General features: G+C 44.3%; 1 protein-coding gene across 1 annotated transcript in view; it reads left to right on the forward strand.

Moving 5' to 3' along the window:
- The window catches only part of LOC144480062 (rho GTPase-activating protein 32-like), a 159,999-nt gene that overhangs the window by 93,407 nt on the left and 47,878 nt on the right, over positions 1–18,714 (forward strand). The window contains exon 7 of the mRNA XM_078199235.1: positions 15,605–15,749. Coding sequence (XP_078055361.1) covers positions 15,605–15,749 — 145 coding nt within the window. The remainder of the gene's footprint in view (positions 1–15,604; positions 15,750–18,714) is intronic.

Raw genomic sequence — 18,714 nt, forward strand, 5'->3', positions numbered from 1 at the left:
TGTCTCCTACAACTCATAGAAATCATAGATCATAGAAACCCTACAGTGCGGAAGGAGGCCATTCGGTCCATCGAGTCTGCACCGACCACAATCCCACCCAGGCCCTATCCCCACATATTTACTTGCTAATCCCTCTAACCTACGCATCTCAGGACTCTAAGGGGCAATTTTTAACTTGGCCAATCAACCTAACCCGCACATCTTTGGACTGTGGGAGGAAACCGGAGCACCCGGAGGAAACCCACGCAGACACGAGGAGAATGTGCAAACTCCACACAGACAGTGACCCGAGTCGGGAATCGAACCCAGGACCCTGGAGCTGTGAAGCAGCAGTGCTAACCACTGTGCTACCGTGCCGCCCCTGAGCCAATTTTGAATCCACCTCCTCAAATTACCTTGTGTCACAAGTGATTTGCCTTCTTTATATGTCTCCCATGTGGGACCTTGTCAACGGCTTTGCTGAAATCCATATAGACTACGTCAACTGCACTACCCTCATCTACACACCTGATCACCTCAAACAAAAATCAATCAAATTTGACAAAGTCAGCTCTTTTCTGTCCTTACAGATGCTGCCAGACCTGCTGAGATTTTCCAGCATTTTCTCTTTTGCTTTCAGATTCCAGCATCCACAGTAATTTGCTTTTATATGGAAGTAGATTCTCTCCTTCAGAATTTTCTCCAATAGTTTCCCTACCACTGTTGTGAAGCTCATTGGTCTGTAGTTCCTTTGCTTATCTCAGAGGAATTAAAAATTTAGGTCAGAGCTCCTGCAATCTCCTTCCTTTCCTCCCACAGCAGCCTGGGACAGAATTCATCTGGACCTGGAGATTTGTCCACTTTTAAGCCTGCCAGTACCTCCAATGCCTTGTCCTTCCTAATTATCAATTTGCTCAAGAACCTCATGGTCTCTCTCCCTGAATTCTAAACTTTCATACTCATTCTCTTGGGTGAAGACAGATGTGAAGTATTGTTCAGCATTCCACCCATGTCCTGTGGCTCCACCCACAGGTTGCCCATTGGTCCCTAATGGGCCCTCTTTCTCTGGTTATCTTCATTCCATTATCATGCTTATAGACTATTTTGGAATTTTTCCTACTTTTACCAACCAGAGATTTCTCATATCCCCTCTTTGCTCTCCTAATTGACCTTTTAAGCTCCACCACGCACTTTCTGAACTCCACTAATGCCTCCACGGATTTGCTCCCATCGTACCCTTAAAAGCCTCCCTTTTCCATCTCATCGTATCCTGAATTTCTCTGGTCATCCATGATTCTCTGGGCTTGTTACTCCTTCCTATCACCCTAGAAGGAACATGTTGGGCCTTTCCCCTCGCCGTTTCCTTTTTGGGCAGTGCTGTCCCCAGAATGTTGAGCTGCCAGTCCTGCCCCTCCCTCAACCACTTCTCTGTGATGGCTACTATATCACAATTTCATGTGTCAATCATTGCCCTTCACTCCATTTTACCTGCAATACTCCTGGCATAAAGTAGAGGCCATCCGGTCTGGCCTTACTCCCTTGGAACTTAAAAGAGCTGTACTCCCTCTGACCTAGGGGATGTTTTACTCTATTATTCCGTGTACCTGTTCTTCTAACAGGTCCCCTACCCCTGCCGCATTAGTTTAAGCTCCTTCCAACAGCGCTAGCAATCCCGCCTGCAAGGATGTTAGTCCCGTTCTGGTTCTGATGTACACCGTCCCGCTTGTACAGGTCCCACCTTCCCCAGAAACGGTCCCAATGATCCAGGAATCTAGAACCCTCCCTCCTGCATCAACTCTTAAGCCACACATTCATGTGTACTGTCCTCCTATTTCTGTGCTTGCTAGCACGCCGCACTGGGAGTAATCCACAGATTACAGCTTTTTCGTCCGCAGCCTAATTCTCTGAATTCTTGATGCAAGACCTCATCCTTCTTTGTTTTTATGTCATTGGTACCAATATGTTCCATGACCTCTGCCTTATTACACACAGTCACCGCTGCTGCCTCCGCCGACGCCGCACCGCTCCCCTCCCCTGTCCTTTCAGGATGCTCTGCAGCCATTCAGTGACATCACAGACCTCAGGAAGGCAACACACCATCCTGGAGTCACGTTGATGGCCATAGTAGTGCCTATCTGTTCCCCTGACTATAGAATCCCCTATTACTATTGCTCTTCCTCCCTTCCTGTACAGACAGAGGAGAGTTACCAGATATGTTGGAGAAGCTGGCATTGTTCTCTTTGCAGAAGAAAAGACAAAGTTGAGATTTGATAAAGGTTTTCAAAATCATGAGATGTCTAGATGGGGAGAATCTGTTCCCTTTGGGGGAAGGAGTGAGAACCAGAGGCACAGATTTAAGGTGATTCTGAAAAGAAGCAATGGCGACATGAACAAAACCCTGTTCATGGAGCAAGAGGTTAAGATCTGAAATGCACTACTTGCGATAACAGGACACTTTGAAAATCATATGATTGAGTAGAGTCAGCACGCACTTAAGAAAGAAAAATCGCATTCGACAAATTAGTTGGTAGTTTTTTGGGGATGCAAGTAGTAGCGTGGATAATGGGGAATTAGTGGAAATAATGTAATTTTGATTTTCAAAAAGCATTCAACCAGACACGACCAGTAGTGCCTTTGGCAGAGTGCTGCCACTAAGTTTCAATCTGTATGGATCCTGCCCAATGCCAGATGTCCACAATGGCTTCCTAAAACTTTCCTATCATGCCCGCCCAAGCATAAGTAGCGAAACTCTCACTTCGATTTAATTTGCTGCAAAGAAATCCAACAAGATCGGCAAGATGTTGGAAAAAATTATAAGGGATAGGATTTATAGTTATTTGGAGAGTAATGAATTGATAGGTGATAGTCAGCATGGTTTTGTGGCAGGTAGGTCGTGCCTTACTAACCTTATTGAGTTTTTTGAGAAAGTGACCAAGGAGGTGGATGGGGGCAAGGCAGTGGACGTGGTATATATGGATTTTAGTAAGGCGTTTGATAAGGTTCACCATGGTAGGCTTCTGCAGAAAATGCAGATGTATGGGATTGGGGGTGATCTAGGAAATTGGATCAGGAATTGGCTAGCGGATAGGAAACAGAGGGTGGTGGTTGATAGTAAATATTCATCATGGAGTGCGGTTACAAGTGGTGTACCTCAGGGATCTGTTTTGGGGCCACTGCTGTTTGTAATATTTATTAATGATCTGGATGAGGGTATAGTTGGGTGGATTAGCAAATTTGCTGATGACACCAAAGTCGGTGGTGTGGTAGACAGTGAGGAAGGGTGTCGTAGTTTGCAGGAAGACTTAGACAGGTTGCAAAGTTGGGCCGAGAGGTGGCGGATGGAGTTTAATGCGGAGAAGTGTGAGGTAATTCACTTTGGTAGGAATAACAGATGTGTTGAGTATAGGGCTAACGGGAGGACTTTGAATAGTGTGGAGGAGCAGAGGGATCTAGGTGTATGTGTGCATAGATCCCTGAAAGTTGGGAATCAAGTAGATAAGGTTGTTAAGAAGGCATATGGTGTCTTGGCGTTTATTGGTAGGGGGATTGAATTTAGGAGTCGTAGCGTTATGTTGCAACTGTACACAACTCTGGTGCGGCCGCACTTGGAGTACTGTGTGCAGTTCTGGTCCCCACATTACAGGAAGGATGTGGAGGCTTTGGAGAGGGTGCAGAGGAGGTTTACCAGGATGTTGCCTGGTATGGAGGGGAGATCCTATGAGGAGAGGCTGAGGGATTTGGGATTGTTTTCGCTGGAAAGGCGGCGGCTAAGAGGGGATCTTATTGAAACATATAAGATGATTAGAGGTTTAGATAGGGTGGATAGTGATAGCCTTTTTCCTCTGATGGAGAAATCCAGCACGAGGGGGCATGGCTTTAAATTGAGGGGGGGTAGTTATAGAACCGATGTCAGGGGTAGGTTCTTTACCCAGAGGGTGGTGAGGGATTGGAATGCCCTGCCAGCATCAGTAGTAAATGCGCCTAGTTTGGGGGCGTTTAAGAGATCCGTAGATAGGTTCATGGACGAAAAGAAATTGGTTTAGGTTGGAGGGTCACAGTTTTTTTTTAACTGGTCGGTGCAACATCGTGGGCCGAAGGGCCTGTTCTGCGCTGTAATGTTCTATGTTCTAACAGACCAAAATGGTTCCCACAAATTCTAAAATAAAAAGTCCAGATGCTTATTTTTCTTTAGGCAGAATTTTGCTGGCCGCTGTCTAGTCTGCAGCTTCAACTCTGTTCTCGGGAAGCAAGATGTCAAGTCCCCAGGTGGTGTTATACGCATAGAGCATGTCTCATTTAGTTCCTATTTCGAGTATTATGCATCTTTCCTTGACATTATATATTCATAATGGAACAAGAGAAACAAATTCAGGGTAACGTGCTGGTGTTGATGTAATCCGACAGGAAATGTTGTAATAAAGAGAGTGTAGGTGGGAAACAGATTATTTGTATATGGTACAGGAATATGCAAGAGATGTTGTAGCAATTCGTGTTTTAGGGGGGCTGTCTTGGGCCCACCTGGAATTTAGAGAATGTGAATGTTGTTGAGTAGAAATATTTTAGATTTTTTTTTAAATGCTGAGCTTCCTGCAGAGAGCTTTTATCTGAGCAGAGGAGATCACGGTAACAATATTGAGCGAGGGACTGGATATCAGATGAATGTTTCAGATCACACATTAAGAGCACATGTTTTTTGTAGATGGACAGATTTAACGTTTCATCTCCTTTTATGGGGCTGGTTGTTCATCAGTCAGTTTTGATCGGACAGGGTTCAATCCTGCAATAATGCATATGTCAGCATCTTGAAAAGCTTCTGCTTTAAAAGTCGTCTTTGCTGATTCTAATATCATTTGGTGTTTTGACTCAACTATTCTGCACTATGCTTGCTCACTGGAGCCCATCATTTACCTTTGGCATGTGTTCAGCCATTGAACATTCAGTGATATTAAGGCCCCACTCACCCTTTTATTGAACAATCCACTTTAGCTGGGTTTTGAATGTTCTCCCTGGCTTTTTTTGCAGTGCTGTAGCTGAGTTTGGAGGGATGTCTAAGGTGCTAATTCCCACCGTGGGTCTTGGATATGCAAAGGCAACACCTTCAGACCACCTAATAGTGGAACAGAGATGGAAGAAGAAATATACAGACAAATTAAGGAATTGAGGAAAAAACAGAATAATAATCATCGTGGATTTTAACAAAAACATGGAGTGCCAGAGGATTGACAGAGAGCTAATGTTAAGAAGGGGATAGAACATGTCCAGGGAATTATGGACCACTTAACATCAGTAGTAGAAAAAAATGGGAAAGGGGAGGATAGAAGATAGTTGAGAAACAAAAGGTACATGAATAATCAGGATGAATTTCAAAGAAGAAAATCTTGCTTGACCAACCTTATTGATTTTTTGAGGGGCAACAGAGAGAGAGAGAAGCAATGGTGCATTGTCCATTGTCAATTTTAACAGGAAGAATAAAAAAGAAACTTAGTTAAATGGTGAGAGATTGCAGAGCTCTGAGGTTCAGAGTGATCAGGATGTCCCAGTGCATGAATCACAAAAGGCTAGTATACAGGTACAGCAATTAGGAAAACTAGTAGCATGTTACTATTTATTGTGAGGGAAATTGATTACAAAAGTAGGGTGGTTATGCTTCAGTTGTACAGAGCATTGGTGAATATTAAGGAGAAATTTAACCAGTTCAGAGACAGTTTACTAGACTAAAACCTGGGATGGTTGGATTGTCTTATGAGGAAAGATTGGTGGGGTTAGGTTTGTATCCACTAGAGTTCAGAAGAGGCAACTTGATCGGAACCTTTAAGATTGTGAGGGGCATTGACAGGGTGATGTGGAGAGGATGTTTCCTCTTGTCCGAGAATCTAGAACTAGAGGTCACTGTTTAAAAATAAGGGGTTGCTCATTTAAGACAAAAATGAGGGAATTTTTGTTTTCTCTGACTCAGCCAAGCATTCATAATGAGGTCACCTGTCAATTGTATCAGCAAAGCAAGCTTAACAGATAGCCAGAGATTTTTCCAGATGGCCTCATTAGGAATGCTTGGCTGAGCTTCATGTTGGAATGGCTAATGGGCAATGATGACGCAGGTAGCAGGGGAATGATAGTGTCATATGATTGACTGATTTTTTTTTGGTTCCCAACTCTAGATGAGGGTTCCCCATAGTTCATGCTTCCTCTGAGGCACTGTGACCCATGTCTACTAACAGAATAGGCTTGGGTCTATCAAAATTGCGAGGAAGTCTGAAATGGCCACCCTTTCAATGGAGTTGGCAAGGATAGAAACGCTGCATGCAGGCTGGCTACGCGCACCCTTATTCTATGCCGGTAAGAATTGTAGGAAATGGGAATAGGGGTGGAAATCCCGGAATCAGATCCCACATTCCATTCTTAAGAGCCTTCCTACTTGGCCCATCTACAAAAATCCAGACATTACACCTAGTTTCTCATGCACATCCATAGTTTATGAATGTTTAGAAGTCCTGGAGTCAAACTCCTGTGAAGTGGAATTGATAGGAACACGCAGACATCCAATTCATTCTAAATACTCTGTAAACTTAAAGTAAACTTTATAGTCTCAGCTTAGGCAAACCTGATATTGGATTTTTGATTCTGGCTATTTGATTTGAGTGTGTAAACTGTCCAGTCAGGTGGCCTAATTGATGTTTTATTTACAGTACAGTGGTATAGTGCACCATGTACTATACCGTATAAAACCTGACATCTGAATTGGACCCTGGCTCGTGAGCAAGTATTCACTACTGAGTATTGTTACTGTAATGCCCTGTTGGTGCTGTCTGGTGAACGGTTACCATGCTGGTGTTTTCTGCTCACCACTTGCACTAAGTCTGTGTTTCTTTCTTTCGGAAGTCAGATTTAATTTTCTATTTTTGCCAGTTTCCTTCCCTCCATTCCTGAATGCACTGGTTTTCACTGGGTACAAGTTACACAGTTGCTGCCACTCTCTGGAGTAGAGATTGTATACTCTTGTGTGCTTTCCCAGTGGCTGCATGTTTATGCATTTCCCAAGATGTAACACTGGTTAAATAATTATAACAAGTCTCCCTTGACACAGTTGTAGCACTGGTAACCTCGATTGAAACATTACCCTTAAACCTGAGTGCAACATCCAGACTGACACCTCAATGTGGTGCGGAGTACTACACTATCGGAGCTGTAATCTTTCAGATGAGACCTCAAATCCAGGCCTTGTTTGCCTGCTACAGATGTGAAAGATCCCATGGCACTATTCAAAGTTGGTTAGAGGCCTCTTGGTGCCCGAGCCAATATTAATGCCTCAACCAATGCCTAAAACAAATCAACTGTGGCACAGTGGCACAGCCTTGGGTCACTGTCTGTGTGGAGAAGCCCCCCCCTAATACTCCCTTTAAACTTTTCTCCTTTCACCCTTAACCCATGCCCTCTGGTTTTTTTCTCCCCTAGCCTCAGCGGAAAAAGCCTGCTTGCATTCACTCTATCTATACCCATCAAAATCTTATACACCTCTATCAAATCTCCCCTCAATCTTCTACGCTCCAGGGAATAAAGTCCTAACCTATTCAATCTCTCTCTGTAACTCAGCTTCTCAAGTCCCGGCAGCATCCTTGTGAACCTTCTCTGTACTCTTTCAACCTTATTTACATCCTTCCTGTAACTAGGTGACCAAAACTGTACACAATACTCCAAATTCGGCCTCACCAATGCCTTATATAACCTTACCATAACACTCCAACTTTTATACTCGATACTCCGATTTATAAAGGCCAATGTACCAAAGGCACTCTTTACGACCCTATCCACCTGTGACGTCACTTAGGGAATTCTGTACCTGTATTCCCAGATCCCTCTGTTCAACTGCACTCCACACAGACATTTACCCTGTACGTTCTACTTTGGTTTGTCCTTCCAATGTGCAATATCTCACACTTGTCTGCGTTAAATTCCATTTGCCATTTTTCAGCCCATTTTTCTAGTTGGTCCAAATCCCTCTGCAAGCTTTGAAAACCTTCCTCACTGTCCACTACACCTCCAATCTTTGTATCATCAGCAAACTTGCTGATCCAATTTACCACATTATCATCCAGATCATTGATATAGATGACAAACAACAATGGACCCAACACCGATCCCTGCGGCACACCACTAGTCACAGGCCTCCACTCAGAGAAGCAATCCTCCGCAACCACTCTCTGGCTTGAGAACAGAGACCACTCCATCTGACGAAGGAGCATTGCTCCGAAAGCTTATGGTATTTGCTACCAAATAAACCTGTTGGACTTTAACCTGGTGTTGTGAGACTTCTTACTGTTCTTCCATTGATCCAGTGTCTAATCCAATTTACTACCTCCCCATGTATACCTAGCGACTGAACCTTCCTAACTAACCTCCCATGAGGGACCTTGTCAAAGGCCTTGCTGAAATCCAGGTAGACAACATCCACCGCCTTCCCTTCATCCACTTTCCTGGTAACCTCCTCGAAAAACTCTAATAGATTGGTCAAACATGACCTACCACGCACAAAGCCATGTTGACTCTCCCTAATAAGTCCCTGTCTATCCAAATATTTGTAGATCCTATCCCTTATCACACCTTCCAATAACTTGCCCACCACCGACGTCAAACTTACTGGCCGATAATTTCCCGGATTTCTTTTGGAACCTTTTTTGAACAACATGAGCCACCCTCCAATCATCCGGCACCTCCCCCATGAATACTGACATTTTAAATATGTCTGCCAGGGCCCCTGCAAGTTCAACACTAGCTTCCCTCAAGGTCCGTGGGAATACCCTGTCTGGTCCTGGGGATTTATCCACTCTGATTTGCCTCAAGACAGCGAGCACCTCCTCCCCTTTAATCTGTAAAGGTTCCATGACCTCCCTACCTGTTTGCCCTATTTCCGTAGACTCCATGCCCGTTTCCTCAGTAAATACGGATGCAAAAAAAACATTTAGTATCTCCCCCATCTCTTTTGGTTCCATACACAGTCTACCACTCTGGTCTTCAAGAGGACCAATTTTATCCCTCACTATCCTTTTGCTCCTAACATAGCTATAGAAGCTCTTTGGATTTTCCTTCATTCTGTCTGCCAAAGCAACCTCATGTCTTCTTTTAGCCCTCCTGATTTCCCTCTTGAGTAGCTTCTTGCACTTTTTATACTCCTCGAGCATCTGATCTGTTCCTTGCTGCCTGTACATTTCATACAACTCTCTCTTCCTCTTAATCAGTGTTACAATCTCCCTCGAGAACCAAGGTTCCTTTTTCCTATTTACTTTACCTTTAATCCTGACAGGAACATACAAACTCTGCACTCTCAAAATTTCTCCTTTGAAGGCCTCCCACTTTCCATTTACATCCTTACCAGAGAACAGCCTGTGCCAATCCACACTTCCTAGATCCCTTCTCATTTCATCAAATTTGGCCTTTTTCCAGTTCAGAACTTCAACCCGAGGACCAGATCTATCCTTATCCATGATCATGTGGCTATCTAGATAAGTCTTAAACGTTCCCAGTGTGTCCGCCTCCACCACCTTGCCCGGCAGCGCATTCCAGGTCCCCACCACCCTCTGTGTAAAATACGTCCTTCTGATATCCGTGTTAAACCTCCTTCCTCTCATCTTGAACCTATGACCCCTCGTGAATGTCACCACCGACCTGGGAAAAAGCTTCCCACCGTTCACCCTATCTATGCCTTTCATAATTTTATACACCTCTATTAGGTCACCCCTCATCCTCTATCTTTCCAGTGAGAACAACCCCAGTTTACCCAATCTCTCCTCATAACTAAGCCCTTCCATACCAGGCAACATCCTGGTAAACCTCCTCTGCACTCTCTCTGAGGCCTCCACGTCCTTCTGGTAGTGTGGCGACCAGAACTGGGCGCAGTATTCCAAATGCAGCCGAACCAACGTTCTATACAACTGCAACATCAGACCTCAACTTTTATACTCTATGCCCCGTCCCATAAAGGCAAGCATGCCATATGCCTTATTCACTACCTTCTCCACCTGTGACGTCACCTTCAAGGATCTATGGACTTGCACACCCAGGTCCCTCTGCGTATCTACACCCTTTATGGTTCTGCCATTTATCGTATAGCTCCCCCCTACGTTAGTTCTACCAAAATGCATCACTTCGCATTTATCTGGATTGAACTCCATCTGCCATTTCTTTGCCCAAATTTCCAGCCTATCTATATCCTTCTGTAGCCTCTGACAATGTTCCTCACTATCTGCAAGTCCAGCCATTTTTGTGTCGTCCGCAAACTTATTGATCACCCCAGTTACACCTTCTTCCAGATCGTTTATATAAATCACAAACAGCAGAGGTCCCAATACAGAGCCCTGTGGAACACCACTAGTCACAGGCATCCAGCCGGAAAAAGACCCTTCCACTACCACCCTATGTCTTCTGTGACCAAGCCAGTTCTCCACCCATCTAGCCACCTCCCCCTTTATCCCATGAGATCCAACCTTTTGCACCAACCTACCATGAGGGACTTTGTCAAACGCTTTACTAAAGTCCTCCCACATTCCAAGGATGTGCGGGTTAGGTTGATTTGCCATGCTAAATTGACCCTAGTGTCAGGGGAATTCGCAGGGTAAATATGTGGTGTTACGGGAATAGGGCCTGGGTATGGTCGTTGTCGACCTGATGGACCGAATGGCCTCCTTCTGCACTGTAGGCATTCTATGATTCTAACTGGTTATTTATCTAATTTTCTGGTTGTCTTGTATGTAACTTAGTCATTAGTTTGTCCAAATAGCAATCATGAGCACACTTAAAGTACTGCTCAGCACCACGGTAGCACAGCGGTTAGCACTGCTGCTTCACAATGCCAGGGACCCGGGTTCGATTCCCGGCTTGGGTCACTGTCTGTGTGGAGTCTGCACGTTCTCCCAGTGTCTGCGTGGGTTTCCTCTGGGTGTCCCGGTTTCCTCCACAATCTGAAAGATGTGCTGGTTAGGTGGATTGACCCAACAGGAGCCGGAGTGTGGCGACTAAAGGAATTTCACAGTAACTTCATTGCAGGGTTAATTTAAGCCTTACTTGTGACTAATAAATAAACTTTACTTTTACATTTACTTTCTGCAAGGTTCCCTCTTAATAACATGAGTGATGGAGATACCAAACCACCAGCTTATTTCCCCAAAGAACCCAAAATATGCTTCAAATCAGTACATTTTTGCCATTGTAGACACATGGCATTACCTGATGAGATTATATAATACCAAATTAAATGCTTTGTGTATCTTTAATGTGGAAACGCTCTTGAGATAGATAGGACTATAGAGTTTGCACAAAGTATGATTTTCTGTCCCAGTCTCACTATTATTCACCCTACATCATGCTAATTTTAACTGCATGTAACGTTGAGTGTTCTAACTTTTCAGCACTTAACCTTAGTGCATTCTTGAAAGATGGTGGTGTGGTGTGATGTGGTTTGTCAGCTTTTTAACATGTTTTTAAGTGTTGTATTGAGTTTGTGGGATTAGATTCCGATGTCGGGATGCTGTTCAGAGCCTGTGTTAAAGGCATCACCTGCCTTTCTTCAGTGACTGCACTAGAATTACCTCATTGGCTGGAAGCGTTGTGGGAAATTCTGAGGTCAAGAAAGGCATTTAAAAGCCTTTTTTTTGTCTATCTGGTTTGGGTTAGTGGGTATAATTAAATACTGAAAAGAGGTTTTTGGCAGTGGTGTCCCAGTACAACCCTACTGTGTGGTCTGGGCCATTAACGCTCTGATGGGATGGTGTTTTCTGATTACTTGACTCTTACAGTGCTTTGATTGTGTTCCCTTCACTCGGGCAGTAACGGTGTTAAACTAGAGGGCAATAAGGAAAAGACAACCCCAGTCTGAACTGAATTTTAAAATACCTTCCATTCTCTACTTGGAAGTAGTGGGGGATCCCCATTAACCAGTAGAGTCTGGGATTGCCTAAATGTTTACTGCTAAAGACTATTAATCCGCTGTTTGTGATTATTCTAACAATGTGCTCATTTTAGGGCAGAAAAACATCGTCACAACTAAACTGCGGTACATGTGATAATTGGGCACAACTTGTACATGCACATTTGTGCTTATAATGCACAAGCAATAACACTGGCCGAGTGCTAGGAGCTAGGGTTTAGATCTAGCTCTGTTTGATGAGATAGGATCACTATTCTGATATTCATCTGATTGCAACATTTACAACTGGAAATTATTTTGATTGGGGAAGCAATGGGAGAGATGTTGCAATTTTTTAGATTGTTCTCCAATCATTTAATTCAAATGTAACTTGATTCAATAGATAATCAAAATAGGGGGAAAAAATCACCATGATTCTCTGAGAGTTTGGCACTGAATGAAAGCATAATTAACCAGCCCTCACTGTTAGCAGAGCAGGTGTATTGGTTTATTCTGTTAGTAACAGATCTTTGAGAAGGCTTATCTTATATCCTTGTGTGATTCAGTGTCAAGTATTGTTTGATAATACTTCTGTGAAGCACTTTGAGACATAAAGGTGCTTTATAAAAACATGTTGTTACAGTTTCCGATATTAAATCATTAATGGTGCAGATTATTTTTCAAAGTCCTTTTCAAAATGCTTTGTTTGTTCTGCGGATTTTTCATATAACTAGTTCGAAACCTCAGCAGTGCACGAGGAGAGACACCAAGCAGATGTTAAAATGATTTTATTGAAATTTTTAAGCCATCTCTTCTTTTGGCCTCTGCCCCATTCCCTGTCTATTCAATGCTCTGATCTCTGTGGTGAAACTTAACTACCACTGCTTAAGATTGTCTGGAAATATTAAATAGATCTCTTGTGTTAAAATAAAATTTGCAAAAGCCCGGGATAATCACAAGTTGAGTCACCTGCAATCTTGCCTTACTGAGTAAAATATCTTCCAGCTAAGAAACAAAGACACTCTGGTAGGAGTTATGAACTTTGAACCTTCATCCTTCGCCTGTGGTGAAAATGCTTATACAACCCTGTTAAGAATTAAATTGGCAATGTGCCATCTTATGGAATTTCATTGTCAGGAAATGCTGCTCCTTGAAAATTAAGGAACTTTTGGTGACGATTCTGCTCTGGTTAAATCAGGTTAGAATATTTGCAATCCGTTCTGACCATCACACCTCAAGAAGTGATTATTGAGCAGATTCACCAGAATTATAGCAGGCAAGAAGGGTTAAGTTAAGAGGACAAGGTAATAGGCTTGAGTGCAGAAGATTAAGGGACAATCTTATCAAGGTGTCTAAGATGGTTAAAGGATTTGACGGGGAAATGCAAGCTTTTTCCACTAGTAAGGGGGTCCAGAACAAGGGGGCATAACCTTAAAATTAGAACAAAGTCAGTCAGGGATGATGTCTGGAAGTACTTCCTCACACAATGGGTAGTGGACTTCTGTAACTCTTTCTGCCAGAAACCTATTGAGGCTGGAATCAATTGAAAATGTTAAAAACTGAGCTTGATAGATTCTTGTTAAGCAAACGTATTGAGAGTTATGAAAGCCAATAGTTGAGATCCAGAGCAGGTCTAATTGAATAGCAGAACCCACTTAGTTCAAATGGTAGCCATCCGTTTCTATCAGATGACATGGTCAGTGTTTTGACGTGCGTCATTCCCAGTGGCTTCCTGAAGAATTAACATAGAGACATAGAAAATAGGTGCAGAAGTGGGTCATTTGGCCCTTCAAGCCTGCACTACCATTCAATATGATCATGGCTGATCATGTACTTTTAGCATCCCACTCCCGCTTTCTCTCCATACCCCTTATCCATTTAGCCACAAGGGCCACGTCCAGCTCCCTCCTGAACATATTTAACGAACTGGCCCCAACAGCTTTCTGTGGTAGAGAATTCCACAGGTTCACAGTGAAGAAGTTCTTCCTCATCTCAGTCCTGAATGGTTTACCCCTTATTCTTAGACTGTGACCCCTAGTTCTGGACTTCCCCAACATTGGGAACATACTCCCCGCATCTAGCTTGTCCAGTCCTATCAGGATTTTATATGTTTCTATGAGATCCCTCTCATTCTTCTAAATTCCAGTGAGTACAAATCCAGTTGATCCAGTCTTTCTAAATATGTCAATTCTGCAATTCCGGGAATCAGTCTGGTGAACCTTTGCTGGACTCCCTCAATTGCAAGGATGTCCTTCCTCAGACTAGGAGACCAAAACTGCACACAATACTTGAGGTGTGGCCTCACCAAGGCCCTGTATAACTGCAGCAACGATGGTAGTCATGATGTGGAGATGCCGGCGTTGGACTGGGGTGAACACAGTAAGAAGTCTCACAACACCAGGTTAAAGTCCTAATGACGAAGGAGCAGTGCTCCGAAAGCTTATGGTATTTGCTACCAAATAAACCTGTTGGACTTTAACCTGCTCTTGTGAGACTTCTAACTGCAGCAAGACATCTTTACTCTTATAGTCAAATCCTCTTGCTATGAAGGCCAGCATACCATTAGCTTTCCTCACCACCTGCTGTACCTGCATGCCAACCTTCAGCGACTGTTCCACCATGACACCCAGGTCACATTGCACTTTCCCTTTTCCTAAACTGCCATCATTCAGATAATAATCTTCTTTCCTGTTTTTGCCACCAAAGTGGATAACCTCACATTTATCCACATTATATGGTATTTGCCCACTCAGCCAGCCCGTCCAAGTCACCCAGCAGCCTCTTAGCATCCTCCGCACAGCTATCCAGCTCCCTCTTGAACATATTTAACGAACTGTGCCATCTGCAAATTTGGAGATATTGCAGTCAATTCCTTCGTCCAAATCGTTAATGTATATTGTGAATAGCACTGAACCCTGCGGTTACCCACTAGTCACTGCCTGCCACACTGAAAAGGACCCATTTATTCCCACTCTCTGCTTCCTGTCTGTCAAACAATTCTCTTTAAAGTAAAAAGTTTATTTATTAGTCACAAGTATGACATACGTTAACACTGCAATGCAGTTACTGCAAAATTCCCCTAGTCACCACACTTCAGCGCCTGTTCGGGTCAACGCACATCAATACATTACCCCCAATATCATGAGCTTTAATTTTACTCACTAATCTCTTGTGTGGGACCTTGTCAAAAGTCTTTCGAAAGTCCAAATACACAACATCCACTGGTTCACCCTTGGCCATTCTACTGGTCACATCCTCAAAAAATTCCAGAAGATTTGTCAAGCACGATTTCCCTTAGTGAATCCATGTTGACTTGGACCAATCCTGTCACCACTTTCCAAATGCTCAGTAATTGCATCCTTAATAATTGACTTCAGCATTTTCCCCACCACCGATGTCAGGCTAACCAGGCTATAATTCCCAGTTGTCTTTCTTTCCTCCTTTTTTAAAAAGTGGGGTTACATTAGCTACACTCCAATCCATTGAAATTCTTCCAGAGTCTATAGAATGATGAAAAATGATCACCAATGTGTCCACTGTTTCAACTTCCTTGATGTACTCTGGAAACAGTTGAAAGAAGGCTGAAGTTGTGATTAAGGTCAAGAGGTTCACTGCAAATTCCTGGAGCTTGTTGGAAAGGGATCATCAGCTAAAATATGCATTGCATATTTTCTTTTTATGTTTATCACTGAGCTACTGTGAGCTGATTCTGTCTCATTTCTCTTACAGACATGAGTTTGACTCTGAGCAGATTCCTGAGTTAACAAAGGATCTTTACCTCCAGGATATCCATTGTGTTGGGTCCCTGTGCAAGCTATACTTCAGAGAGTTACCAAACCCACTACTCACCTACCAACTGTATGAGAAATTCTCAGTAAGTGCTTCCAGTATTGGTGAATTAAAAGTAATCCTTAGCAGTTCATGATAGTGTGGTGCAAACGACTGTGCTTTTGTAGAACTCCATTAACCAAGAGTGAGCTGATAACTTAAAACATGCCAATTGAATCATTACACTGAGGTATGCTGGACTCAGCAGGTTGCAGTTTTTATGTTCATTGGGCCCATGCCTCACTGCAAGCCCACTGGTCAACACTTCCCTTCTGCTTTCCCCTCTCAGCCACATTTCTGATATGAGAAGATTCAACCTGAAGTGGATGGGGCCTGGCTGCTAATTAAGCTCATACTGGCTGTCACTCCTTCCTGATGTATTGTTCATTATGTCTCCTGGTGAAGATATAGCAAGTAAAACTAATCGAGTTCAATCTGCTTCAAATACGCAGTTAGAATGAGAAGGGGAAAATAACACTGCTTTTTCCTGAATTATCTGCTGTGAGCAGCACTGAGAAGCAGTGAGGTGCAGGTGCTGAGGGGCAGTGACACCGGAGCTTAGAACCACATACAGACAGTAACATCCAGGCACAGACCTACACACTGAGGGACAGTTACACTCACATACGCACACACACAGGACGGCAGAATTTAATTAGTGTGATAAGGATTTTGCTGGCTGGAGAGTGAGAGAGTTGGTGAGAGCCTCAAGTCTCCCCCTCTGGGGAAGGTCTGTTCTATTAAGTCACAGTCAGGCACGTTCGGCCTTTCCTAGGATCAATGATTCCGAGATGGAAATCCTGCTCCACACCCCCAGCCCCAGAAAGCTGCTGGCCAGTGAGAAACCAGCAGCTCCTATGACCATCAGTGTATGAAGAGTGATGGTAACTGCCAGTGGTGCACCCACCAGAGGCCCAGGATCAGTGAGAGACTGAGGCCACAGGTTAGTGAGGGTGGGTTATAGGGAAGGGGTCACCGGCTGGGGTCGCAGGGTTGTTGGAAGAAAGGGCAGTTTGGGTGGCTCTCAGTGGACCCCCACTATGTGATGCCATGTCCCTTGATCAGGCACTGAGTGCATTTAAATGAGGGACACCCCTGGAAACCCACCAACCAACTCAGCAGAGTTTACTTTTCAGGCTTCCATGTGGTAACTCCCTGTCATTATTCAACCAGCGGTGATGGGTTGAGGCTCTTAACTTGGCATTAATTGCCTTGTAAGATCCTCAATTGGCATCAAGGTGGAAAGGGCATCCACGCTGTGATAAATATCCAGGTTGATAATATTTTAAAGATAATGTTAGAGGATGGATTGTTGTTATGAAGGTAAGGTAACTGAAATGCTTGGCTTGGAGATTGCCAGAACACCTAAAAGAGAGTGGCAGTTCAGAAGGTTACATGTTTTGTTTAATAGAGTTAAAATAGAAGAGATGGAGCCATAAACCAGCAGCTGGGCTGATCTAGCCGCAGAACTGGAGACATGATGTCTGCACTGCTGGTAAAGAAGTGCAGTCAAAAGAGATGTTTTGCAGTGTTGCGTTTTGGAACTCAGGTGGTTTAGAGCACACACACACACAAGCCCTCGGAACTATTAGCAGGCTCCAGGCCATTAGGACTCGCAAGTCCTCAGGAGAGGGAAGGTGACAGAAGGTCACTGGTTCTGTGCTGGGCAGTTAAGGCTCAAAGAACCCTGGGAACCGTTTAAAACTCTGCAATCAGGAGCCTGGAGTTTGGAGAACCCAAGGGCAGTTCAGTAAAGCTAATGGTCTGCTAAAGAGTTGGAAATGTGCCAACAGTTGGGGCGGGAGTGCAGCTTTGTGAGTCCTGTGAAAAACAGAAGAGCTTAAATGTCAGGAGGCAATTCAAATCAGAGCAGCTTTTGAGCGAATTCAGAGGGTAAATCTTCAAATGAAGAGTTGAAACCCCTGAAGAGGGAGTCAGAATTTTATTGGGACTTTGTGGCTCACTGTGGTCACTGATATCTGGCTGAGAAATCTGTAGGATCTGTTTAGTTGTATCTGCTGTTTAATGTGCAGCGTGGTATTTTCAACTACAGTTTACCTGTTAATTCATATTCACCCAATGTTAATTCGAAAGAAAAGTATGAGCTGGTTTGTAACGATGGGCCTTCCCACAATGATCTTAATTGGAATAGGGGTGGAAAGGCAGCAGGGTCCTCACCCCACACCCTCTAGCATGATTAAATGCTCCCCCACTCCACCTTCAAACTTGTCTCACGGGAGACAAATTAAATTTTACCAATGTTCCAGCATATTTGCAGCTTTTTGCACTAAATTTACTACTCCCTTTGTTTAGCATCACCATAGCATGACATATATAGGTAGGTACAGACACACATTAGGGAGCAAAGATTCCTAGATTCACAGCAAAACACAGCAAGACAGTCAAACACCATCCACACGGCCTTTAATTGTCACCCTTGCCATCAGAGACCACTTTTCAATGAAGGGACAGAGGTAATGTCATTGGACAGTGGAGGAGAATGCCTGACTTCGTTCAGAGTGCAGGGAGCGACCCTTTCAGTGTGGGGGGGGAGTGACCCTTTCAGTGTGGGGGGGGAGTGACCCTTTCAGTGTGGGGGGGGAGTGACCCTTTCAGTGTGGGGGGGGAGTGACCCTTTCAGTGTGGGGGGGGGAGTGACCCTTTCAGTGTGGGGGGGGGGAGTGACCCTTTCAGTGTGGGGGGGGGGAGTGACCCTTTCAGTGTGGGGGGGGAGTGAACCTTTCAGTGTGGGGGGGAGTGAACCTTTCAGTGTGGGGGGGGGGAGTGACCCTTTCAGTGCAGGAGGGGGAGTGACCCTTTCATTCCGGAGGGGGGGGGGGGGGGAGAGGGAGAGTGACCCTTTCAGTGCAGGAGGGGGAGTGACCCTTTCATTCCGGGGGGGGGGGGGGGGGGCACGGAGGGAGTGATCCTTTCAGTGCGGCAGGGGGGGGAGTGAACCTTTCAGGGTGGGGGGGTGACCCTTTCAGTGCGGGGGGGGGGGGGTGACCCTT

The sequence above is a fragment of the Mustelus asterias genome, chromosome 27 (assembly GCF_964213995.1).
Source record: "Mustelus asterias chromosome 27, sMusAst1.hap1.1, whole genome shotgun sequence".
Taxonomy (NCBI): domain Eukaryota; kingdom Metazoa; phylum Chordata; class Chondrichthyes; order Carcharhiniformes; family Triakidae; genus Mustelus; species Mustelus asterias.